Source organism: Sturnira hondurensis, unplaced genomic scaffold, assembly GCF_014824575.4.
Source record: "Sturnira hondurensis isolate 20B ecotype Veracruz unplaced genomic scaffold, ASM1482457v3 Scaffold0025484, whole genome shotgun sequence".
Lineage (NCBI taxonomy): Eukaryota > Metazoa > Chordata > Mammalia > Chiroptera > Phyllostomidae > Sturnira > Sturnira hondurensis.
In genome coordinates, this window is record NW_028098115.1 from 909878 (window position 1) to 937079 (window position 27202).

The window sequence follows — 27202 nt, forward strand, 5'->3', positions numbered from 1 at the left end:
TCTCACTCACCTTTTTTCCATTCCTAGAGTTGGCGGTCTGTACTGGTTCCATTCCCAAACAGTTCAATTCTACCTTGTTATTTTTTTTACATCTCTGCCACTTTTGTTTTCTACGATCCTCCATGTACTGCAATAGAAAAAGTATCAATTACCCTAGAGGAATAAAAATATTCTGTGGAATAATTACTAAGGTATTTGTGTCTAGTTTAATAATAAGCGCTTATTTCATTGGTAAACAAAACATTAGTCCTAGTAAAAAACTGCCATTAAGCGTATCTCTCCAAAATTTTAGGTGGTTGTATAATAGTTTAGTAGTAAATATTTGCCTAGCAGTTTAACAACTACTTTAACATTTTATTTTGATCCTCACAATTCTGTGAGGTAGGATGACTGGCAGGTACTACTACTACCATTTTGCAGATGTAGAAACAATGACATAATATGGCATGCTTCCTCCCTCTCACGCAGCTTAAAAATTAAGGGAATGACTTTTAAATTTTGCTGGATGGAACTGCCACTCACCGCTAGAAATCGGGGATCGACAGCAAACTCTGGATGACCCTGTAACCACATCTCCAGTTCAGCCCGGCGAGGAGCATCCTCACCCACCAGCAAAGTACCATCCACCTTATTGATGACAGGGATCCGAGTCTCCAGGTCCACATCAAGGTGATTAGGCTCTTCCATGCATTCCTCCTCCAGCTGCAAACCCAGAATCCACCCCCATAAGCAGATACTCTTTTTTGGGGCAGGAAGGGAGGGGGAGCAGAGCCAATGGTAGCCATAAAGTAGCTATAACATCTTCTAGACCCTCAATCCCAACTGCCGTCATCAATTACTGAGAATAAAAAGCTCTTATCTACTCATTACATTAAAGACTTTCTCTGCCACTCACCTCAACTAGCTTCTTTCTGTTCCCCTTCTTCTTATGAAACAGAGGATGTCCATCTCCCATTACTCCATTAGCCATCAATTTGTGCTTCTGGAATGTTAGTTTCAATCCTTCCTCCTAGGAAGACAGCCCACCCACATAAGACATCATATGGCACCACACAGCACATGTTTTTAAAGTAAAGATTAAGCTTTGGGGGACCTGGGGTAAGTCATCTTCTGGCTCAATGATGGTGAGAGGGCACTAAAGGGTAGAAATTAGAGATATAACAAAAGATATATACTTTTTCTTTAGAAATGTTTCATTTCTTGACCTAGTGCCCATTAGGTGGCTTTAAGAGAAGCAGAATGTATCTCAACGACATCGATGCAGGGTGAAACCCCCTACCTGGTATTTCAGTACTAGCAATGGAAACTCATTACAGGGGCAAAATCCTGTTATTCCTGTCATATACTACTGGGTTGACCAAAAGTCTGATACATTTTTTTTCTGTAAAAAGACACATTTTTCACTTTCACCAGTAACTTTATTGATTTAGATTTTTTTAAGTATGCCAGCCATATCCTGCTATTGGCTTCTAGTGGGTAGTGGCTAGGGGTGCTGCTGAACATCTTCTAATGCATAAGAAAGCCCCACAGCAAAGCGTTATTTGGCCAAAATGTCAATAGTAGCATGAAACTTTGCAAATCACTTTTGACAATTCTGATTAGTCATAGCACCTTCTCCATATACTGCACAAATCCTTTTTTTTGCATTTCAGTTGCATTTTTACCTTTCTTGAACTAATAAAGCATAACACACCAAAAATGTTGCACATTTTCTTTCATCTTCAATATTAAACTGGCTACACAAAAATTCACCAATGATAATGTTTTTTAAAAAAATGTATGCTGGTATGACAGCTGTCACAATATAATCTAACAAAATTATTTCAAATGAAGTTAAAGACACATAAGCCCTACTAGAACCATTATACAGAAAAAATGTAACAGACTTTTTGACCAACCCAATAATTTAAGAAATTTTTCTTGTTGCATACTTAATAATCAGCTAGTAGAGTTCATTAATGGAAGAGGATCAGGAAAAATACAAAATTTCCATCTACAGAGTAACACTTAATTTCAGTACAAATGAGTCTTTTTTAACTTAGTAGGCCCATAATATTTAAGTGTCATTTTATTAGCTTTCCCACAATTTAAATTTTTAAAAACGAGGTTTCTAGGATCTAGGATCTAGAAACAAGCCACTCAATTGAAGCCACTGTCAATTAAACTTCTTTAAAAAGTACAGTTTCTTTTAATCTAGTCCTCAGGACTAGGAGATACAAACCAGAAGATCCCTTTCTTTACTGCAATGACTATTCCTACACGGATCTTTGTGAGCTCTAATTTTTTTTTTCTCCTCTCATTTTTAAAGTTAGGTAACCAAATGACTTTAGTGAAACTAGTTAGCAAGAACTGGAGCCTCCTTTCCCACTTCCCAATACCTAAATACTAAGCTTACATCTTTGATCTGAACTGTAAACTCCTTCTCATCCATGCCTCGGCGCAGTTTGGTGAACTGAGCTGCGGCTGTGGTGGTGACTGCAGACACTTCCTCCTCTGCCATGGAAGCTGCACTGCTACTTCGTGGTGTGGGGACTGGAGAGTCGCCATATTCTCCTGGAGTCAATAAGGGACTATCTAGCAAGTGGTTGCCTGGCTCCAAAATTCCTCCTGTTATCATTTCTTGGCTCCGGCGGCTAGAAGGCCACTTCCCTGAGAGTACAGCCTGGCAGACGAGGTCAATGCGGTTTATCAGGACACGATCCTGAGTGGGGAAAAAGAAATCAATACCAGTTTTAGGGCCCAAGTACTAGCTACGTGATCCTGTGACAAACAATAATGCCATCATTATCAGGATGGGTACAACCATAAGGCAGAAAGAGGGAGGTTAACAGTATCATATTCCTAAATCAACTGGAAAGAGTTTCGTAAAAAAACTTTTAGCACTAAAACACAACCAGAGAAAACTAGAGACAGCTGTTTCTTGTTCCCTTGCGTTACACTGTATTTCTAAACTCTACATTTCAAGGAATGAGGCTGTTACCTTGGGCCACTCAGAAGCTCTTTGTCTTTCTTGTAGCAGCAGAAGCTCAGGGGTCATTTGTTCTCCATCTTCATTTGGGAATCCATCTTGGGACATAGTGAGGGACAGGAGACTCTCTTCATCATAGAGCTTTGAGTGGGACCGGTCAGCAGCTAGAGATCACACAGAATATGTGAGTAAACACGAAAAAACAGAGTTATATAGAAATGGTATTATATAGGCTTTAAATAAATACCCAAAGAATTCCAATATTCTATCAAATCAAAATCCTAATCTCCCTCAGAGGATGTATGTAGAAAAGAAGGGAAAAAGTGCAGAGAGGAATAATAGGGAAGAACTCCCAACAGACTGTCACATGCACTCACTTAGCTTTTCTTCCTTCTCATCCTCACTCTCATCAGTGCTGGAGCTGGAGCTGGATGAAGATGAGGAAGAAGAGGATGATGGTGACAGCTTACTCAAGTCTAGCTCAGAGTCTGAATCATCCTCATCCTCCAGTTTGACTGGTGGGACACTCCGGGAAACCAGAGGGGTAGTATCAGAGGGGGCTACTCGCATCTCATAGACTTGAGGGGTTGCTCGGCTCCTGGCCACCACTTCATGCTCTAGCTTTAAAGTTAGACTGTCCAGACCGGGGTCCTGTGCAGCCGTCTCCTCGGGTGGCCTTTCAACAGGAGCTTCTGGGCGCAGGGGCAGTGGTGAGGCAGTGCATGAAGTATACTGCTGGTGTAGCAGTGGCGTAGAACAGCGTGACAGGGAGGGAGCTGGTGCTCCTGCCTGATGGTTCTGCATGTAATTCATTCGGGCAGCCAGAAAAGAGAAGTCTGGGTCCTGCATGATGTTGCAGTCTGTTTGGCTCACCCCATGGCGGGCTGCCCCTCTTAGAAGCTCCCCATCATGTCGAACAGGCTCCCACCACTTCGGCAATTCAGGACCTGGAGGCTGACATAATGCCAACCGGTCTTCTAAAAGGGGGTGGCATAAAACTTGTTCCCGTAGACGCCGAAGCAATTCAATACGGTAGAGAGTCCGTGAAGCCCTCTCCTCAGTGATGGGCTCAATAAACAGATTAGGGTCCGGAGGCTCTGTAAGAGATAGCAGTGGAAGGAGAAGTGAACCAAGAGCTGGTTCTGTCACCATCCATCCCCACTCATCCCCAAATCTTCAATCTCACTCACCATCTCCAGCTGCTGGGGGAAGGCGGCACACTTGGCGGCACATGGCCACAAAGCCATGGAAATACTTGGTAAGGCTTTCATCTGTCTTTTTATCCAGTCGAGCAAAAGTGCGGAAGCGATCCCAATGGAACTGCATGGTGTCAGGGTCATACTCCACACCAAAGGTAGACACTACTCGATAGAAATCAGTCTGTTCACGCCTTGTCCATCTACAAAGGGAAGAGGAATCAGACAACAGTGATTAGAAGAACACATGGAAACTGGTTACTTCTTAGTGCAATTTGAAGTATTTTTGCTGTGGCGACTTCTGGCCCAGATGGAGGTGTAGGTGGAAACACTGTGCTTCCTCAAACAACCAAGTTTAAAGAAAACAAAGTTTTAGTAACAAAAATGCAGCCAAAACACAGAAAATCGAACTGTACGGACATCCAACAACGAACCATTCAGCCAGACTGGTAAGAGGGGCGGAGTCAGCGGCAGAGTGGAGTCACCGGCAGAGCAGGGTCCGGCAGGAAAGATCAGCTGGACCAACCCAGGAGCCTAGGCTGTGGTTGGTGGATCCCAGGCATAGGGTGGGAACAGGCGTACCCACTGAGGGCACAAGACGGCTGGCTGACAGCAGTCACACATTTGCGTGCAGATAAACCAAGCGAAGGAGTGAGCAGTGAGACAGACTGCTCGGGCTAGGGCCCTAGGGATGGGAATCAGAGCCTGAAAGCACCAATTGGAAAGACTTTCGGGGTCAAGGTGCTGGGAGAGGATTCCAGAATCACAGAGAGTTTATTGGAGAGACCCACAAGGTCCTGGAGGGTGCACAGGCCCACACACTCAGGAGCCGGCACCAGGGGGGCCTGGTTTGCTTGTGGGAAGCAGCAGAAGGGAGCGAAATCTGAGAGAGAGTGGAACAAATGCCATTGCCCCTCTCTGACCCCACATAGAGCATTACAGCCCAGTGACTGGGTCACCCCACCCTGGTGAACACCTAAGGATCTGCCCCTCATACCGAACAGGTGGGAACAGATCAAAACATTATGGCTCAAGAACAGCTCAAACCCCTGGAGCCAATAATTCTAAGCGACCAAGAGGTAGCCAACCTTTCACATGCACAGTTCAAAACACTGGTGATCAGGATGCTCACAGAACTGCTTGATTTTAGTCACAAATTAAAGGAACAAATGAAGGCTAAACTAATTGAAATGAAGGGAAATGCACAGGAAACCAATAGTGATGGAAAGGAAACTGGGACTCAAATCAAGGGAGTGGACCAGAAGGAAGAAAAAAATGACCAAACAGAAAAGAATGAAGAAACAAGAACTCAAAAAAAATGAGGAAAGGCTTAGGAACCTCCAGGACATCTTTAAACATTCTAACATCAGAATTATAGGGATACCAGAAGGGGAAGAGGAAGAGCAAGTGGAAAACTTACTTGAACAAATAATAAAGGAGAACTTCCCCAATCTAGCAAAGGCAATAGACTTCCAGGAAATCCAGGAAGCTCAGAGAGTCCCAAAGAAGTTGGACCCAAGAAGGAACACACCAAGGCACATCATAATTACATTAGTCAAGATTAAAATGATGGAGGGAATTCTAGAAGCAGCAAGAGATAAGGGGACAGTCACCTACAAAGGGGTTCCCATCAGACTGTCAGTGGATTTCTCAAAAGAGACCTTACAGGCAAGAAGGGGTTGGAAAGAAGTATTCCAAGTCATGAAATCCAAAGACCTACAGCCAAGATTGCTCTATCCTGCAAAGCTTTCATTTAGAATGCAAGGGCAGATAAAGTGCTTCTCAGATAAGATCAAATTCAAGGAGTTCATCATCACACCAAGCCCTTATTATATGAAATGTTAAAGGGACTTATCTAAGAAAAAGAAGATAAAAAAACATGAACAGTGAAAGGATAGCAAACTCACAGTTATTAACAACCAGACCCAAAACAAAAGCAAACTAAGAGGACAGCGAGATTGGGAGCAGAAACATAGAAATGGAGATCACACGGAGGGTTAGCAACAGGGGAGTGGGAGGAGGAGAAGGGGGGAGAAGGTACAGAGAATAAGTAGCATAGAGGTAGGCAGAAAATAGACAGGGGGGAGGGCAGGATTAGTATGAGAAGTGTAGAATCTAAAGAACTTGTGACACATGAACACAAAGTAAAGGGGGGGAATGGTGGGGGAGGGGTGTGCAGGGTGGAGGACAATGAAGGGAGGGAATAAGACAACTGTAATGGCATAATCAATAAAATATATATTAAAAAATAAAGTATTTTGCTGTGTATAATGCACACCCACATTTTTGGTCCAAACTTTCAGGAAAAAATATCTTTCTTTTTAATTTTTAAATTCAATTATTTATACTTAGATACCTGTTTTTTGTATTATAAAGGAAGTTTAGCATTTATTTTTGAATATATTATGGTACAAGAAATTTTATGGAACAATTACAAAATAAGAACAGATACAAAGTATTTCGGGTACCACCCATGTATAATGCACATCCTATTTTTCCCGCAAAAAATGTGCATTATACACAGCAAAATATGGCATCTGAATACACAAAAAGTGAAAGCAGAGGCCCAGGATATAGCAGAAGATGTAGTAGGATGTATTCCGTAACATGGAAGAATAAGCAAGCTAAGGGGAAAAATGATGTGAGTAAATAATGAGAATGACTATACAAGAGATCTTCCTGGGAGTTATGATTATGCAGAAAGTGAGGGTTTTGTCACAGAGGTGTAACAATTATGGGCAAAGAAGATGGTCCCTCTGTAGTGAATTCCAAATAATTTCTTCCTAAGATAGTTTTCAATATAGAGCCTACAGTTGCAGACAAGCTTACAGTTCAGCCCAAATCCCCAGTCATATTTTACCGTTGCTGTTTTTCCCGCCGTGCAATTTCTTTCAGCTTGAATGCTGCCTCACAACGCCTCCTTCTCCGGTCCCCACGTTCTGCCGCCTCTATCTTCATCTGTTCTCTCTTGTAGCTGCGCTGATAGGCTGTAACTAGGCGCCGAAGCCTAGCTGTCAGAGCAGAGCCTGGAGGCCAGAATAGATGGCCTGGCTGTTGGGTTACCTGGGCTGTGGGAACCAAAATTAAATGAACAGAAAGAAAGTATAGGAAAAGTAGTAGAGATAATGCTCATATTTCAACCCACCCAAAGGCAAAGCTCTTGCAAATCCCAGGATAGGACAGAATTTAGTCAATAATACCCCAAACCCACCACCCCACATAAATTGTACTAGTTCACCTAGAAGTTTACCTTCATCTCCATCAATCACTGAGATCTCCTCATCCATCATCATCAAGGGATCACCCTAGAGAAGGAGATCCACCCCACAGGATGGAGGGGGAGGGAAAGGGGGGGAAGTTGGTACTCTGAAATCACTCTCTCATGTGTGTCCTTCTATGGCACCAAGGGATCAAGAAAAATCTGAGGAACCCTCACAAAAAATTGGAAGCAACCAAGTCATAGAATAAGAAAGAAGATCCTGAAAAATCAATCCTTACTAATGGCTTAAAGAAAACAAGACTAAGGAATTTATTTAAAAAACATTTTCCAATGACCAGCTTGGGTCCCACCTCTTCCACAAAGTCATCCCTGATCTCCCCCAGCTGGCATTATAATCCTTTCCATTAATACTTTATATTCTCAAATGACAATTACATTTTGTATTATAAATTAATCAACATACTTCAGTGTTTAAGGAATGGGAGAATGTTTAACTATTCAGTCACAGAGAAAATAGACTTAAATGACAATCCTCACCTCATCATCTTGGTCCTTTGGGGGACCCTGGAGTGGTTTATATTCAGGATCTTCACAATCCTTATCAAAGTCAACCCTGAAATTATCCAGAGGCATTAGCAAATGTTAGCAATATATCTTCTTTCACTAAGAGAAACGTAGGATGAAGAGTTAGCCAAATACACACTCTAGCATCGAACAGTTTTTTCTTTTTGTGCTGGAAGGAATGGCAGGCCAGATCCTAAGCTCTGAGTAAGTTAGGTATAGCATCAACAGAACAAAGAACAGGGAAAACTGAAGCGGACTCTAAATTGCTTTAACTGAAAACGAAACACTGACCAACACACCTGCTGTCTTTTCATAGCCCTTTTTATTACTTAACCCATTTCCCACCTCCTTCCCAACTATTTATTTTTATTATTTCACTTGAATGGCCCACACTTATTTTTATTACTTTGCCTACTGAGCAGAAGGGTGACACAATAAATGATTTGCAATGAATAAATGGCCCACTTTCCTTTGCAGGTCCTTCACTAAGCAAACTGAGTTTGTGATCATCAAAGAGAAACCTCTCAATCATGAAGGTGTGTGGGTTTTAAGCCAAGTCCTTCACATGCCCCTCAGGTCTCCATATGAGAAGTTTTGTTCAACTCACTGGCACCCAAACCAGGGCAAGACTGCCCTACCTGGTGGCTCAGTATTAGCATGGCAACTCATCACTGAGGCATGTAGAGGCAGAGTAATGCTTTATGGGTCAACCATCCTTGACAGATGATGAACCAGAGCTCAAATTTCCTGAATCTCTACCACATAAGAGTCACAAAAGAAAACCAGCCATCCTCTCAACTACTGCGGCTGTACAGAAAAGCACTGCTTTTCTATCCAAAGAAAAATGGATAGAACAACAAATAAGCCATTTATGATTAACATTAATTTTCACCTTAGTTTCATCTTATGGCAATGTATGGTTTTAGGCCAGTTTATGGAGTCCTTTCTGCTGGTCTCACTCTTTATTAAGAGTTTATCACTCATAAGTATAACCACCATTAAGAATACCAATGGGTCCAGTCAAGGCTAGTGTGATCTCTTAGCACAAGCACCCAATAGCCTTTATAGGACAGACTCAGGACTTTAAAAGAACTAAACACCAATGCTCACCCTTCTACTATGTCAGAGAAATTATCCAGCACACGATGTTCTGCTGCGATAGCTTTGTCATCTGGTCGGCCAGCCTTTTCCAGGAAGCATAAAGCTGGGTCTGCTCTCATGGTGTTATATTTTTCATAGCCTAGAAAAAAAGGGCCATAAACTGAAGAAAATTATGGATTCGTTTTGCCTTTATGCTTATTTTGTATGCTGCTGGAATAAGTAAGAGCGTATGGGCTACTTAGCTAGCAATGCAAAATATAGTTTAAGTGTTAACTTGGACAGTTGTTGGGTTATATTATTATATTTAACTTTTCTATTTGAATTTAGAGTTATAAAGTGCTTTAATACCAATTATTGAAGATAGGAATTTAATGTTTGTGTAAAATGGTAATAGAAATATATAAGCATTTAACTGGTAGTCTTTCTACTATTCTTACTACACAGATGGGAAACTAAAAAAAAAACAATTTAAGGAATAGTCATGTACTGTCAAACAAAGGATAAAAAACTTGTACTGCAGACAGTGAACTTTTGATTAATGGTAAATGAATGAACATACTTCAGGATGTTTGTATTCTTCTGAACCTCTGTGTCTGATAAGTAAATCTACGACCACAAATGCTAATGCTTTTTCTTATCCCATTATATTTTTCAAGAACACGTGGATCAGTGCCATTACTTTTACTTTACAGAAGTAAACAGAAAACTATCTTTTTTTAAAATCCTCACCCAACAGCACTTTAGTTGCTTTTGGAGAGGAAGGGAGAGAGAGAAATATTTATGTGAGAGAGAGAAGCCATTGACTGATTGCCTCCTGTACATGCACAGACCAGGGATTGAAGCCGCAGCCTAGGTCAGCCTAGCTGACCTCCAGGTCAGCTTCAATCAAAATCACAACTTTCTGGACTTCCGCCAAGATGGAGGCATAGGTGGAAACACTGTGCCTTCTCCCACANGACAGAAAACTGTACTTGAAAAAGAATTAAATAAAAATTAAAATTTAAAAAAAAAAAAATCACAACTTTCTGGTTATTAGAAGACACTCCAACCAAGTGAACCACAGCAGCTAGGGCAGAAAATTATTTTAAAAAAAGAAATGATATTTCAATTCACTAAATAATTGTGCTGGAATTTAGCATTCACTGCTTTTAATGACTGGGATTTATTAGGTAAGAATGAACAGGGAGTATTCTCCATTTTTATATTCTATTTTTATTTCACGCAAACTATTGTTTGTACCTACATCAGAGTGACTGCTAAACATGTAAACAAATGAGATGTTATACAAGTATAACTAACACCTTCAGCAAGCCACAGGAAAATCATATAAATTAAGCATAGTTAATGACAGTCAGCACATTACTACCTCCCCTGATTTGTGGAGCCTTAACCTAGAGGCCACAATATATAGATTGGTAACACTTTATTAGAGAACAGATGGAAGACTCCCTACATGCGGACTTAACTATCCATCTGGTCTTTCTTGAACACCTCTTTATAGAGATGAATTGCTCTGCTTTGGATATTTAAGAACTAGATTCCCATTAAAATTTAACTCTATTGAAGATCAATCACAAAACTCAATTACTGGTCATGAGCATTTTTCTAAATGTTCTATCTGTGGACATAAATCTACATACAACAGGAAAGAAACACTCTGAGAAGGAACCTACCGTGCTTAAACACACCAATGAGCAGGGACTTGTCAGCCTCACTGTCCCACCACGTTGTTGGAACCTCCAGCTGATCCACTACTGGGAACCATATGTCAATCTCACTAAAGGTATAAGAGGGTAACACCAAAAAAATCAAAAAGGAAACTGAAAAATAAAATGCCACATTTCTATCCAAGAAGACAGACAACTAACAGTATACCTGGGAGAAGGAAAATTATAGATATTACCTAGATGCTGGTAAAGTTAAAGGGTGTATTAAAAATATTAATGATAATAATCCTAACTTGTGAGGGAGGGAATCTATTAATGTTACCATAGGCAAGAAAAAGGATGAAAGGAGTAATTAAAAAGCCTAGAAAACAAGATAGCAGAATTAGTTACATAAAAATTATGCAAAAGTTGAACTCTAACTATCAAGAGAAGGATATTTCACTTATCATTAATCATAATGTAAATCCTGAATTTTTAAAAAGATTTTATTTATTTATCTTTAGAGGGGAAGGGAAGAAGAGAGGGAGAGAAATATCAATGTATGGTTGCCTCTCGTGTGTCCCCTGCTAGGAACTGGCCTGCAACCCAGGCATGTGCCTTGACTGGGAATCGAACCGTGATCCTCTGGTTCGCAGGCCTGTGGTTCAATCCACTGAGCTACACCAGCCAGGGCTGAATCCTGAATTTTTAATTAAACATTTTTCCTTTGAGGGAAAAAAGGTGTAACAGGGTAGGAGTGAGCACACCAATATAGGAAAATGAAAATCCTTGGAGAGATTACTGCAAGCACCATCTTTTATTGTTAATTTAAATGCTCAAGCAGTTACCTATTTCCTTCTACTGGTATCAGGTACAGAATTAAAAACCTAGTATATAAATTTTAATTACCAGGTAATCCCAAGACATTGGGTTGGCCAAAAAGTCCATTACATTTTTCCTATAAGGTGGCTCTACTAGTGCTTAGTTGTCTTTAGCTTCATTTGAAACAATTTTGTTAGACTGTATTTTGACAGCTGTCATATCAGCATAGTTAAAAAAAAAACTTACCAAAATTAGTAAATTTTTCCGCCTTTTTAATATTAAAGATGGAAGAAAATGTACAACATTTTTGGCGTATTATGCTTTATTACTTCGAGAGGTAAAAATGTAACTGAAATGAAAATGGATTTGTGCAGTGCATGGAGAAGGTGCTGTGACTGCTTGAACTTGTCAAAAGTGGTTTGCAAACTTTCTTGGTAGTATCAACATCTGGCCAAATAATGCTTTGCTGTGAAGCTGTCTTTGCATTAGAAGATGGTTAGCGGCACCCCTGGCCTCTACCCACCAGAAGCCAATAGCAAGATAGCTGGTATACTCAAAATATCCAAATCAATAAAATTATTGGTGAAAATGAAAAATGTGTCTTTTATTTTATAGAAAAAACGTAACAGACTTTTTGGCCAACCCAACAGTAGACGAATATAAGCAAAGTAATCTTTTCTTCAATAAGGCATGGCATGAAGAAAAATACACCAGAACTTTACCTTGCAATGGCACCCCCTAACACCTTCTCTGCTTGGTCTCCAATCACCTCCTGCCTCAGATAATATAGCATTCGAACCCGTAATAGCACCCTATAAAGGAGAAAGGAAGAGCTGGCTCAATAAGGGTGTAGAAAATTTGAGGTGAAAAATGATTTAGTCTTTGCTAAATTCTATCCTTACTTATTACACTGATGTTTCAAGTGCTTCTTATAACTTTCATCTTGGAACAGAGTATCAGGGTTATATTTCCGGATCCAATCTGCCTTATGAATATCAAAAGTGCTTTGTGACTTTACTTTTTTCCCCTTGCGTCCACGGGGCACAGGGATAGATAGACCTGGGGAAGGGGAGACATTGAAGACTTGGATTGAGAAAACCCTTTGGACCTGAAAATGATTAGATAACCTACAGAAAGATGAAAAGTAAAGAGTTGATAATTACCTGAATGATTCTGCAATTCTTTTGTCTTGCCATTTTCAGCAGGGCTAATCAAGTCCCAAATGAAGCCTTTGATATTTTCGTCCCCACGATAGTGCAGAAGACAGTACACGAGGATGGCTCGGCAAATTGTCTCCACATCTCGTTCAGTCATACGTCGCTTGAAGCGTCCATGAGACAAGATATCTCGCCATCGTCCCCAACTAGAAAAACAGAAAGGAAATTGTATTAATATATTCCATGAGACTCTAACTCAGTGACACTCCCCAGTCACCCAAAATCACATCTCCCAAAAGGTGGAAGACAAAAAGATCTTGAGAAAACATGGTAACAAAACAATGGAGTAAAGTTTTTCCCATTATCCCCCCCTTTGAAATCTCCAATTTGAAAGGCAAACAAAGTATCTGACAGGATGAAGATGCACGACCTCTGATGGCAAGGTGGGTTCTTACCCATACACAAGTAGGTGCTTTTCCACTCGAAAGCAATCAGTTCGCCCATAGGTATGATGACGGTCATGCCGGCGAGAGCGTGGTCTCTCGTCGTCTTCACTTTCCAAATCAGAGAATTCTACCAAGTCGTCATCTTTCAGAGTGCTGAAGTGGCGAGTCTGTTTTCGTACTCTAGGTGTGTCAATCACCAAGTTATTCTATGCAAAGAACAGAAGAAGTAACTCTATAATATGATCATGGGAAAGGCATTAAGATAATCATAGATTGAAATAGCCTTGGATGTAATATCTGTAGGTACTCAAAGATATATATTTTTAGACCATACAAAATAATATAAGAACTCAGGAAGCAAACTATCTAAGCAGTTTTCTGGGGCCTACTAGGTAAAGTTTTCACAATGGCCCTTACATATAACACACCATCATAAATCAAGGTCAGCCTCTAAGAATCAGAGCAGCTATAAAGATTCCTGAGAGTACTGTGCCTTTTGCACTATTTCCTCTCTCTAGAAAAAGGAAGCTCACCTTGCTATTGAGGAGGTCCATATCGAGGTCAGCCTTTTTGGCCCACTTTTGCCAAAAGTTGGGGTCATCCAGAGAAATATCTGTCCTATTTTCAGAAGCAACAAAGCTTGCCTAGTGAGAAACAAAGGAACAGAGTAAAGTTAACAATACCACTGTTTTGAGTGAGGGAAAACAGTAATTACTTAAAAACAAACAAACAAAAAAACTATTTAGCCCTTCCGAAAAGCAGCCAGTGGTGACCTCTGAAAATGGTTCCCTCAACCCAGAAAACCCCACAAAATCATGCAAATCCAGAGGTTCAAATCTTCACATTCACTTTAAGACCACTCATCAAACTGCTAAGGATATGCATATCTGAAAAGCCACCAAGTATCTGGTAGATGTCACTTTACAGAAGCAATGTCTGCCATGCCTTTGTTACAATGGTGGGGTTGGTAGGCGTGCCCAGGCCAAACAGAGGGGCCAGACACAGGGTTGGTGGCCCAAAAAGAGTTGCTGAATTTTTGCTGCACATGCTTAAAAATGCAGAGTAATGTTGAACTTAAGGGTCTAGATACAGATTATCTGGTCATTAGCACATGCAGGTGAACAGCAGCGCAGAACTTAAAGAGAGCTCATGGGTGGACTAACCCACACACAAGCTCTCCCTGTCATATTATGAGGATCCTTACTGAAGAAGAGTGGACTGTTCCTAAACCAGAAGAGGAGGTTGTACAGAAGAAAAAGATATTCCAGAAGAAACTGAAGAAACAAAAACTTTTCGCTCAGGGCTAAGTTCAGCATAAAATAAATGCTAATAAAAGTTTTTAAAAAGTTTATGTATATATATAAATGTTCTAGAGATCCCTGTGTCTATCCCTGCTTCTCTAGCCTCTGACAGGCACACAGAGAGAACACACCTTGGCAAAAGTAGAACCTTTTCCTTCAGACTCAATGGTGATGGTTGTGGTTCGTCTTAACAAGATCTGGTCAATGTCTTCTTCACAAAATTTGGAGCCCTCATCATCTTCCTCCATTATGGCTGCGTAAGCTCCTTTTCGTAAGAGATCTTCAATTTCCTTCTTTGAGAATTGCTGGATCTACAAAATCCAGTAGCAAGATGAAAAGACTACAAAATAATATATTCTAACCATATCACATTTTAGTTTCTTATATTTTAAGAGGTAAAAATTGAGACTCAAAATAAGGTGGTCAGATTCTAGTACAAAAAGAGTTTTTGACTCCATCTATCTCTAGGACCTGCTATAAACATTAGCAACAGACTAAGAGGACTCACTCCAGTAATGTTGCCGTCCCGACCACTCATGGACTGAAGCACAGCTTTATCCAATCCCAGCTTGAGGCTAGCCTTATCAAACATCTCTCTCTCATAAGAATTCCGAGTAATGAGACGGTAAACTTTCACAGCTTTGCTCTGCCCAATTCGATGACAACGTGCCTGGGCCTAGTTATAAAACAATGGAAGGAAAGGGCAAAAATAACATAAAATAAGGGTGACAAGGAGGGAGAGGAGAAATCTCAAAATACCAATTTCACATCTATAAAGTTTCCATGATATCAACGCAAAAGCAAAAGTCAATTTAAAGATAAAATTTACCCCATCACGTAAATGGGGGTTAGCAAACTATGGTCTGCTTGACCACCCATTTCTGTAAATAAAGTTTTAGTGGAACATAGCCCTACTGATTCATTTATATTCATTTACATATTGTCTATGGCTGCTTTTGTGCTTTAAGAGCAGAGGTGAATAGTTACAACAGACAGTATATGTTCCACAAAGCCTAAAACATTTAGTAACAAGTCTTTGCAAGAAAGCTTGCTGACCTCCTTGCTGACTCTAGACTGCCCCCTTTAACTAAGTAAACAATTCCATACTCTCTGAGGGACAAGTCTTTCAAAGAGATCCTGATCCTGTTAAAAAACCTCCCAAGTTAGGTAGTCCCTAAGACAATGATTCCCTTTACCTGCAGGTCATTTTGTGGATTCCAGTCTGAGTCAAAGATGATGCAGGTATCAGCAGCTGTGAGATTAATGCCAAGTCCACCAGCCCGGGTGCATAGCAAGAAGACAAAGCGGTCTGAGTCAGGCTTGCTGAAGCGGTCAATAGCTGCCTGTCGAAGGTTACCTCTAACTCGCCCATCAATACGCTCATATAAGTACCTGTATGGGAGTCACAGGAAAACATTTTAACCGACTGAGATGAAACATAGAGCATAAGAGCAGAGTAGAATCAATACCAGTACCTCCCTATCTTTATCTGACCAAAACATTAACAGAAAGTTGACAATGAGAGTCTTAAATACTTCTCTTATCCCAGTACTGATCAAAATTAAATGTTCCTACTTTTTTCAGCCTTGTGTGGATATAGTAAACAGAAAGCAAGGGACGACTCTTTGCTTACCTCCTCTGGATTAGATAATCCTCTAGGATATCTAGGCAGCGTACCATCTGAGAGAAGATCAGAACCTTATGGCCACCAGCTTTAAGTTTTGGAAGTAACTTGTCAATAAGAACCAATTTGCCAGCTGAACGAACCATGGCCTGCAAGTGGAAGTCATGAGGTATAATATGGCAAGCTTCTCGAAATTCTGTTAGGATTTTTTCTTCTGCACCTGTCAAAGAAAAATCAAACTTGATGGTGAGATCCAGAAAAACATACTAAGACTATATGTTATTTAACCAGGATAAAGAAGCAAAGAGAAATCTGACTTGATACAACATACCACACACACAGAATTCAGCACCCAAAAAATCCTAAGTCATCTTCAACTGTGTTATACAAAATATTTCAAATAAGTAAGGATTAAAATTATTAATAGGGTAAAAAAATATGTAAGCCCTGGCTGGTGTAGCTCTGTGGATTGAGCGTGGGCCTGGGAAGCAGGCCAGATCCCCAGTAGGGGACACATGAGAGGCAACCACACATTGATGTTTCTCTCCCACTCGTTCTCCTTCCCATCCCCTCTCTAAAAATAATTAATTAATTAATTTAAAAATATGTACATGTGTGGATGAAGACATGCAAGCCACTATTACTACCCCACTGGCATCCAAAACAAAAACAGCAAAACAGAAATATCAGTAAGGACATTTATCCAGAGAAAAAAATGACTTGAGTGGTTATTCATGAAATTCCAAACAGCAAATCCTATTTAATTTCGGAGATTATGCAGGATCAAGAGGGTAGAAAGAACTAGAGAAAAATGTTTCACATAAGAGTTGTTTCAAAAGGAAAACTTCCCTCCACTCCCAAATTAGGCTGAATCCATCAACGTATCCACTGTTCCTGGGAAATATAATTTAGAAAGTAAAAAGCTAATACAGAAATGGCAGGTATTTTACAGAAATTTCCTCACCATTGATGAGATATGGGTGGTTGCAGCATTTACGCAACTCCATCATTGTATTGAGTAGATTAGGCATATTAGTATGACCTGCCCCTTTGGAAAGAAAGGAGAAATTCTTCTCCAAAATAGCCCGGTAGTATTTCTTCTGGATGTTGGTCAGTTCTACTTCAATAATAGTTTCCTGTTTGGGTGCCAGGTTTTTTTCAACATCCTCTTTCAGTCTTCTCAGCATCATTGGCTTGAGAATGGCCTGTAGCTTCTGAACCTAAAACAGGAAGAAAAGAATTCAATAACATGAGGACAAACATTCTAACATTACGTGTAAACACTGAGAAACACAAGTTTTCCACTGTCTGAAAAATACAGATTTTTGGACAATGCCACAAATGATGTAGGCACAGGTTATAAGATCACAAAAGCCCTTGATGCCTATGGCAATAGACACCCATCTTGTACAAACTTTACCTTTTTTGTCTGGGGTTAGCACCTCATCAGATACAGGTTTTCCTACCTGTTCCTCTGTCTTGAGATCCCCAAAGTCCTTGAGGAACTCTGATTCTGAGGGAAACTGTGATGGTTCCAAGAAATGAAGCAAACTGAACAGCTCCTCCACAGTATTTTGCAATGGTGTTCCTGTGAGCAGCACTTTGTGTTCCTAGAAATGGAGAAAACAGAAGACCGAGAAGACTCAAAAATCACAAAGGACTTTTCGGGTTTTCTTTACCCATAAAATTATGGGAATGGACCAGATTATTGTCTTAACTTTTCTTTAGCTTGCTTGTTCTTTCAATAAACATAAAACATTCAAGAAAACCTTTGATGTTATTTAACACATTGAATTAACTTGAATATTATAAATTATAAACAAAGACATATTCAGAATATGAGACTATGTGTTTTTTCAACTACATATGCCTCTCCACACTCAACTCCCCACAGATATACTAATGTCCCCCTCTAGGGACAGTACCTGTGCTGGATTAAATACGCCATTAATTCTTTTCAAATATTTTATTTACTTATCTTTAGAGAGGAAGAGAAGGAGAGAGGGAGAGAAATATCAATGTATGGTTGCCTCTCATGCGTCCCCTTCTGGGAACTGGCCTGCAACCCAGGCATGTGCCCTGACTGGGAATCGAACCACAATCATCTGGTTCGCAGGCCCACGCTCAATCCACTGAGCTCCACCAGCCAGGGCTAAATACGCCATTAATTCTTGTAGCCCCTCCTATCAAGGTTCACCCCTCGAATCTGGGCTTGCCTTGTAACTTGCTCTGTGTAGCAGAGTGATACTGCGTAAGTTTCAGAGCCTACACCTCAAAGGCACTGCAGCTTCTGCCTTTGCCCTCTTGGAACACTGCCCTGACTCCACCATTTAAAGCAGTAAAGCCTGACCAACTGGATGATAATAGGCCGTGTGGAAAATGACCCAGGCGCTCCAGCCAACAACCAGTACCAACTGCTAGCTGCAGCTGCATTACTGACTCCAGACATGACTACCAAAATGATGACCTAGTTGAGCCCAGCCCAGGTTGCTGAGCTACAGTATCATGAAAAACATAGTTGTTTTAGTAACTAAAACAGTATCCCACCTCTCCACCTGCTTGAGAACCACTAACCTACAGTTGCCTTCCAATCCTAAAATTTTCATGACTTTCAGGCTACCATTCCCACAGCACCCAATATCAATTTCTCATTCCTTTCTATTTTCTGCTGAATTAGGGGTATAGTAATTTCACAGAAAATTAGGCTTATTTTCATTCCAGGCATTTCTACCCAAAAGCCAGTTTGAGGAACTCACCAGGTCCATGTGCTTGAGACTATCGAGCAGCTTGCAGTTACGATTCTTTAGTCGATGGGCCTCATCAATGATAACACAGCGCCATTCAATCTCACGAAGTTCAGGACAGTCTGACAATATCATTTCAAAAGTGGTGATCAGGGCATCAAACTTGTATGCACCTGGGATGAGGCGCCCCTAAGGCATGAAGGTAGTAAAGTCAAAAAAGGCCTAAAACGTACCCAAATAAGAAGCTCTTCTGTTTCTATTAAACTTGAGCTAAAAATTAAAAAAGGAAAAGAATAAAAGAAGCTCTTCAGAATTATACATTCCCTTTTCTATATTCAGAAAGGTTTACTAGGAAATAAAAATTGCACCACCACCCTCTTCTGCTGCTGTTTATCTTCCCGATAAACAGTGCCAAAATACTCAATCTAAGATATACTGACTCCTCAACATATTCAGCTTCTTGGAAAAATGACAGACTCAACAAATAAAGTTGGACACTTTCAACTCTGGCATGTCCAGCTCTTGTACCTCAGCCCTAGATCTTTTGTTATTTAACTGTGAAATCCACAAATGCTAGGCATTGATAAGACATCAAGGCAAAACTCAAAGTGAAAAATCACTGACACAGTATGTCACAGCACTTATCACAGTCTAAAAGTGTACAGAAAAATTTAATCATCTCAAAATGAAAAGCTGCAAAATATAACTTCAATAAACTCAGATCAGCAGAACCAACAATCACAGAAAACTAATGGCAGAAAAACAATTTGTAAAATCTGATGTTAAAAAAGATTAAAAATTTTTATTTTCAGATTTACATAAAAAAGAAACTGATCTTGATAAAAAATTTTAATAGACTTTCAAAAAAAGAAAAGAAAGGAAAGGAAATGGTTTAAGTTCATCACTGTATGGATCAAGGAATTAAAGTGGCTAAATAAATTTTATTCTGAAAAGTACTTTTTGATGAAATTGTATCAATTCTGGTAAAATTCTATTTAAAATGTATGTATTCATAAAGTCAAAACATCCACTGATTCAAAATGTCCACTTGATCAAAATAGCTAAGTCAAAAAAATGCCCTGCAGAATCTAGACAAAAATGACTCATGCAAGAGAGCCACAATTCTCTTTTTATATTAAAGCCTCTAAAATACCAGGTACTTTGGCCCGCTATCTCTAAACTGTACCATTTCTATGAAATACAACTCACCCGTGAATCTTTGCAGTACATTTCATATTGTTGAATCATCTGCCGGCTGGCCAGACTGCCATGGTACACAATAGTGTTCATCTCTGTCCATGTATTGAATTCCCGCTCCCAGTTAGTAATTGTGGACAGTGGGGCAATGACAAGGAAGGGACCGTGAATGCCTACATTATATACCTCCTGCAAGAAGGCAATGGACTGAATAGTTTTGCCCAATCCCATCTCATCAGCCAGGATGCAATTCTGCCTGCAAATTCAACGTGAAAAATGAAAAGCATGTCAAAAGCTATCTTTTTAAAAGTATGATTTAAGAAAAAAAAACCTATTTAAAGAGAAACTAAAAATAACCCCAGACTAAGCCTCCATCTATAGGCCCACTTTTTTCTTTACCTGTTATACCAATTAAAGAGCAGCCAATTGACCCCTTCCAATTGATACTCCCGTAACTGGTTTCTGTTTTTATACTCATGTGACAGCTCCAACTTCTTCCAGGCACTTGCCTGCGGACGATTCTTAAAAATAGGAAATTTGAATAAATGGGGTGGAGACGTTAACAAAATTAGGCAAACTTACAAGGTAGTTCTAGTAGTTGAAGTCAATTCAAAATCATTATTTCTTGGATTAAAACATGTTAAATATATTCAAAATCATGAGTTCATAATGCATTTTTTAAAAAAGAGGAAAAGCCCACTGGTCACTTTTGGATGATGCTAGGAAAGTACTTCATTATTTTGAAAACTAGGGGGAAAAAAAAGAAGAAAGTATTTTTTCTCCTTTCCCATACAATCTATACCTTAGGATAACCAAACAGTAGCTGAAACATCTTTCTTTTCACAGAAGATTTTGGCTAATAAATGAAGGATGATAGAATTAAAATATCATCATTTTAAAGCCTTTACATAGATCTAGGCAATGATGATAAATGGCTGATAATATCACAAAAGATAACTTAGAAGAACCACCTACGAAGCAGATTTAGTGGCTTCCCTCTCTTATCTGATCAAGCCTCTAGAACAGTGATATCTAATGGAATGGTCTACAATAAATGTTTTACTACTAGCCACATGTAACTGTTGAGCTGCATTTGAAATGTAGCTAGTGGCTACTACAATGGACAGCAGAGCTCTACAATGTGCTAATGAACAGGGCTGCCCTACATGTAACCATCATATGAAATACAAGGGACAGAGAATGTGTTAAGAGGTTCCAAGAGAAATGCAAATTGGTAAACTTCAGACTACGAAAAACCCTAGAAAACAAATGACCTGGTTTATTTCAGAGAAAAATGGTAAAGGAGAGAAAGGAAACCAGAGAAATCTATAATTAAAAGAAATTTGAGACGTTAACTAACAATATATGGGCCTTATCTAGAATCCAACTCAAAGACTATACTTTCAGGGATCATTTCTATAGTTTGTTACTAGAATCCAACTCAAACAATTTAGGAAAAGTTAGAAGAGAGTCAGGAAAATATATACAGTAAATCAGTTTTTTAATATTTAGGAATGCTTAATTTTTTTCAGGTATAATAATGGAATTAATAATCTTTAGGTATAAATACTGAAATATATACAAATAAAATAAAGAAAGCTGGTATTTGTTTTAAAATAATTAGGGGAAACAGAAGTGAGCGTGTAGAGAAATACATGAAACAAGATTGGCTATGTACACAGACAAGAATGTGGTGATAGCTGGGGGAGGGAGTGGGTGGAAGTTGCAGAGGGTATAGCAGGGATAAATGGTAATGGAAAAAATACAACAAAAAAAAGGACTGGATATTTGTTATTACTGAAGGTAAGTGAAGGGTATATTATACTACTTTTTCAACTTTTGTATATGTTTGAAAATTCCATAATAAAAAGCTAAAACATAAACTTCTATAGGAAAAAAATTAAGTTACCACCTACATGGACTTTAAACTCTAAATGCAAATGTACTTACCACTCTTTTGAGTTCTGGGTGCCTTGACTGGATCCGTTTAAATTCTCGAATCTTGCCCTCATCAACATCCTCTTTCAGTTCCCATGTACTATCCTCATAGGGCAGAGAGCACCATTTCACCAGGTAGTAAATTACAGGCTAGGAGAGAAGAAGCCAAAGCCTTTATACACTGATTCTGTGTTATCTCCTATTGTAAAAGGGTAAGAATTTGACTACAGAATCAGATCACAAAATGTCCACACCTAAAAAAGGTACAGAAAAAGTCAGGCTGAAAACACCAACCATAGGCTTACCTGTTGATACAATACGGCTTTTATCATTCTTCCAGACAATTTACTAGAATTTGTTCTAAAAGTAAAATTTCTGCCCCATAGTTTCTAGAACAATAAGCACTGAAACATGCTCATCAACCAAAGATGAGAAAAAAATTATTTTCCTAATTGTGTTGAATTAAGTTGAAATTAAAAGATATTACTCTGTTCCATACCATTCCTCTAGCACTAAATTTGATTAAGAGTAGAAACCACCCTATTTTTAGAAGCAGAAAACAAGTTAAACTCATAGGATCAGAGAAGGGTGCAATCACTGGAATTCTGAGTTCTTAGAGCTCTGAGTGCAGATGCTACTTCAAAGAGCAGGCACAGGATGGTCGATTTCCTTGAGAGCCCCAGAAAGCCAGGAGATAACTCTGAGAGGTTTAACTGAAGAGAGATAATAAGAGTGAAGAAAAAGCAGAAATGCTGAAGTTCTAACCACAGTCTTGTGCTCTCTGTAGGCAAGCCACTACAAGGGAGGGGGCAGTGACCAATGGCAAATGGCTCCTATTCTTACTACTCATAGTGACTACTTCATAAACTGCATTTCCATTTTTGGCTGATATGAATCAAGAGGGATTAGATTGGGCCTAGTGTAATCAACAGAAGCCTCTAACTATACATTCATAGAACAGCCAGCAGGAAGTTTTCACAATCACAGATCAAGGATCCCTAGGATTAATCTAACTGCACCTGTACATTTTTCTTTATTGCAGTGACATATGTCACTTTCTACATAAAGTCATTTGTTCAGGTGACACATTTCCAACATCATAACTTACTTTTCCATGAACTTTAATAATTATTATAATAATTATTTCCACGATCAGATGTTAAAAACGATAATAAATTAAATTTGGAGGAGGAAATGTATACACATGATGTTATTATTCAATGTTGGGGGCATAAATTTCAGTATCTGCATATTAAAACATTTTTATGTCATACCCATTGTAATACTTTACCCGGGGACCTAATCAAAAGCCCATGGTGGCAGAGGACAAGGCCAAGAAGACTGAAATCCTTAAAATGATAACACTAACTAACCCATTCTGACTAATAACTGGCCCATTGCCCACTGACCTCTGACAAATAAAAATAAACAGTAACTCCCACCCCTAAACCCCAAAGCAGAATATATGATATCTGAGACATGCTTGTTAGTATTTGAAGACATGTTGAATTGTAATAGGCTCTGGACATCTAAGATTCTATCTGAGTGACCCTGCAGGCTTTTAGATAAACTTTGGGTTTTACAGAGGGAAGACTTCGACTCTTAGGTCCCATCAGGATGATGTACGTGGGAAAGTCACTTAGCTCTTGAGTAAGCCCAATTTACCACTTAGCACTAACATCTTAATAAGACTTTGTTGTTTTCTGCTTGTCACTGTTTAAGTCGTAAATGTCAGAAGTGACTAAAAATTTTTATGAAATATGACCCTGCAAAGCTAAACCAACAACTACTTAAAGTGAAAAGAATACAAAGAGTTATAAAAAATGGTTAGCCTAACCACTTCTTTAATTCACAGCCTAAGTGAATTTGAAGTAAATTTACCAAAGGAAAGAATGTTGAATTCACTGGTAGCTTAGATCTATATGGCTGCTACTTGGAAAGTGAAAAAAGGGATTAAGAAACTGTATTAATAAGTGTTTTAGGATATTTAAAATCTAAGCCCTGGCTGGTGTAGCTCAGTGGATTGAGCTCGGGCCTGCGAACCAGATGATCACGGTTCGATTCCCAGTCAGGGTACATGCCTTGGTTCAGGCCAATTTCCAGCAGGGGATGCATAAGAGGCAACCATACATTGATATTTCTCTCCCTCTCTCCTTCCCGTCCCCTCCAAAGATAAATAAATAAAATCTTTTAAAAAATAAAAAATAAATAAATAAAAATAAAATCTGTTCCCCAATCTAAGAAAGCATTAATGCAGTGATTCCCAAATCAAGCTATATGTAAGAACCCACTGGCAAACCAACTTAAAAATACAGATCTCTGTACCCCACCCTAGACCTAGTGAATCTGAAATCTATGGCACTGAGACCTTGCTATCTGTTTAAGAGAACAGATTTAAATGCAGTAGATCTATTTTAATAATAAATGAAAATGTTTTTAACTGATATTAAGTTCAGGAAATAAATAACTCTCAACAACATAGAGAAAGCTATATGTCAGTACAAATATTTTTATATTCATAAATTTAGGTATTTGTGAAGTATTCCCTCCCGGCCCCATTTCTCACCTCCAAATGAATGTCAAGGTTTCCCATATAAAATCTGAGAGAAAATGAGACCAAGGTGAATGAGTACTTGCAAACGTAACTCTCAATGCTCATAAACATATAGCTCCCATATGTTTAATGTTATGGGAATCTTTCCATTTAGACATTCTCCTTACTCCTTTACCTTCCCAGTATCACTCTAAGAATAACCTCAGAAAAAATTAAAAATACCTTTTCCATCCTAGGGATTTTTCAGCCATATCTGAAAAATAAAGGAAGGGCAAGCAGACCAGCAGAAACCTATAGAGGCCCTTCATGTTTCTCCAAGACCCAACTCACCTCCCCATTGTCCTTGTCAATACTGTGAGACTCATCCAATATCCTGTCCACCTCTACGTAGTCTGGGTTGAAGGGCTCTTCATCCTATAGGAGTTATAAAACCCAACCATAAGATCAAAAGACCACTGTGTGATGAACCTATTTATCAAGAAATCAGAAACCATCAAAAGAAAGTTCCACATTTTCATAATACCAAATCCTACAAACCTATCTACATCTGCATACATCTTGCCTGCTACCAGAGAAAGTGTCTCTTCTCCCTAACATAGACCATTATCTCCATATATGCTCTGGATACCATCCCTTCTCACCTTTTTGGGAATCCCTTTCTACTGTATCATTCCCATAAACATACAAATAGCTCTACTTCAGATTTTAAAACCACCACTCTTGATTCTATACCCCTCCCCCCCACAACTATTTTTTGTTGTTTCACACTCAAACTTTCCTAAGAGTTGTAAATATACAGTTTCCATTTCGTCACCACCTTCATTTCCTGGCACTTATCACAATTTGAATTATTTTTTAATCACCCTCCATAGACAGTGAGACATGCAAGCACAGACCTCACCTAGTTTGTCAACCACAGTGACTTAGCATATAATGCATAATGAATAAATGAATAATTAATTTGGTTAAATGTCTATTTATAAAGGCAGATTTAAATGACATGAGAGTCCCTGGCCAGCTGGCTCAGTTGTTTGGAACATCATCACACACACCAAAAGGTTGTGGAACAGATTCCCAGTCAGGCTATATACCTAGGTTGCAAATTCAATCCCCTGTGGGGGCGTGTACGAGAGGCAACTGATTAATATTCCCTTCTCTCTCTCTGCCTCTCCCTGCCCCCACCTGGCCTAAAATCAACAAACGTATCCCTCAGGTGAGGATTAAAAATAAATTAATTAATTGAAAAGGTAGTGGTTTGCACCAGTCATTTTAAAAAAAATAAATGACATGATTTAGTAGAGATTAGCTTAACGGTCACAAATTGTACACCTAACAACAGCAGGAATACAATTACAGTTTCATGGTACATTCACAAATTAGGCCTTAAAAGAACACGGATGAAAATGCAACCCAACTGCCATTATTTTCATAGGAATGAAATGATAAAGTCTACATGGTCCTACTTGCCTTCTCCAGGAAATGTAGAAAATAATTCATTTATGGGCAAACCTGGTTGTATAAAGGTAACTTTATCAAGGTGTTTTCAGCCAGAACTGTTATTTTGCAAAAGTTACACACTATTACATCTCTCAATCTTTTTTACTAGACCTTTTCCCTTTACCTCTAAGAAGCTTTGAAAAATAATCCTTCTTCTCTAGGTACTTAGCACTCATAAAGTACATGAAGGTGAAAGCTTTCAAAGCAAAATGGAGAGCTAAATATGACTCAAGAGACCCTTATGCATGCACTAGTGTTTAGTAGTAACACTAGATATAAGAAATTAAAGTTCATTTAACACCATTTCTAGTTACGCTGGGTTAGAAATTTGAGAAAATAAATGCTGTCTCTTAAAAGATATGGTTGCTTTTGGCTACAGTTACCATCACAACTGCTAAAATTACAAGAAGAACGCCTCAAGTGAACCAGAGGCTGGGTTGTCACCCATTGTGAAAACACTTCATGAATACTGAGCAAATCAGTATCAAAATACACTATAATTTATTTTAAAAAGACTATTTAGACCTGGCAAAACTAAGCATGGGGCAATTAAGAAAAGTCCAATGTCCAGTGTATATACCCATGTATACAAAACAACTGTAAGTCTCTTGAAGAATCAGACAAGGCTGATAACCCCAGTAATTTATGTTTCTATGAAACAGGACAGGCAACAGCTATTCCTAATTACCTCATGGAAGAAGTGTCTCATCTGAGCCATTTTGGTTTTGAAGCGCTTTAGTTTTTGATGGATCCTCTTATCTTTCTCTAGTTGGGAGATGGTAGCCCATTCACAGTGCAGATATGAGCTAAAAGGGATGAAAACAGTCAATCATGGTGTAGGGAAGGGGACTACGGGGCTGTGTTTGAGGTATGGGGATTACCCAGAGGCAGACGTAATGACTACATGCTTAAATGGGGACATAATCTCTTCAATTAGTAATTCTTAAACTTGAATTTGCACATAAACCACCTGGTCTGGGTTGGGCTTAAGGCTGCCAGTTCCTTTCTGGGTCAGAAAACAAACCTGGGTCACCAGCCCGGTCTCCAGTTGGAGGTGTGCAAGAGGCAACCCAACCAATACTTCTCTTGAACATTGATGTTTCTCTCCCTCTATCTCCCTCCCTTCCACTCTCTCTAAAAAATAATAAAATCTTTTTTTTAAAGTTCACATGAGCACCCAAATGATGCTAATTCTGCTGGCCCAAAATTAGCATCATTAATGTTAGG

General features: G+C 39.2%; 1 protein-coding gene, 2 non-coding genes and 1 pseudogene across 8 annotated transcripts in view; 1 reads left to right on the forward strand and 3 right to left on the reverse strand.

Moving 5' to 3' along the window:
- CHD8 (chromodomain helicase DNA binding protein 8) overlaps nt 1–27202 on the reverse strand; it is a 68027-nt gene that overhangs the window by 3841 nt on the left and 36984 nt on the right. For 4 of the 6 annotated variants that reach the window (XM_037039836.1, XM_037039841.1, XM_037039837.1 and 1 more), the window contains exons 9-37: nt 26664–26781; nt 24809–24892; nt 21937–22074; nt 20386–20507; nt 19999–20242; nt 18802–18978; nt 17512–17655; nt 17010–17265; nt 16055–16265; nt 15618–15813; nt 14930–15097; nt 14553–14732; nt 13654–13764; nt 13130–13326; nt 12681–12880; nt 12420–12600; nt 12240–12329; nt 10723–10826; nt 9059–9188; nt 7922–7997; nt 7415–7469; nt 7025–7232; nt 4159–4367; nt 3346–4065; nt 2981–3132; nt 2396–2701; nt 896–1009; nt 523–702; nt 11–127 (exon numbers count right to left, since the gene is read on the reverse strand). In XM_037039836.1, coding sequence (XP_036895731.1) covers nt 11–127; nt 523–702; nt 896–1009; nt 2396–2701; nt 2981–3132; nt 3346–4065; nt 4159–4367; nt 7025–7232; nt 7415–7469; nt 7922–7997; nt 9059–9188; nt 10723–10826; nt 12240–12329; nt 12420–12600; nt 12681–12880; nt 13130–13326; nt 13654–13764; nt 14553–14732; nt 14930–15097; nt 15618–15813; nt 16055–16265; nt 17010–17265; nt 17512–17655; nt 18802–18978; nt 19999–20242; nt 20386–20507; nt 21937–22074; nt 24809–24892; nt 26664–26781 — 5188 coding nt within the window. The remainder of the gene's footprint in view (nt 1–10; nt 128–522; nt 703–895; nt 1010–2395; nt 2702–2980; nt 3133–3345; nt 4066–4158; nt 4368–7024; nt 7233–7414; nt 7470–7921; nt 7998–9058; nt 9189–10722; nt 10827–12239; nt 12330–12419; nt 12601–12680; nt 12881–13129; nt 13327–13653; nt 13765–14552; nt 14733–14929; nt 15098–15617; nt 15814–16054; nt 16266–17009; nt 17266–17511; nt 17656–18801; nt 18979–19998; nt 20243–20385; nt 20508–21936; nt 22075–24808; nt 24893–26663; nt 26782–27202) is intronic. The other 2 variants (XM_037039839.1, XM_037039840.1) reach the window with 2 other exon arrangements.
- On the reverse strand, nt 1211–1319 carry LOC118982689 (small nucleolar RNA U6-53/MBII-28). Its single transcript, XR_005065579.1, has one exon. It is a non-coding gene; the product is annotated as a small nucleolar RNA U6-53/MBII-28 (small nucleolar RNA).
- Nucleotides 8516–8625, reverse strand: LOC118982688 (small nucleolar RNA U6-53/MBII-28). The gene has a single exon (XR_005065578.1). It is a non-coding gene; the product is annotated as a small nucleolar RNA U6-53/MBII-28 (small nucleolar RNA).
- On the forward strand, nt 21378–21467 carry LOC118982694 (uncharacterized; annotated as a pseudogene).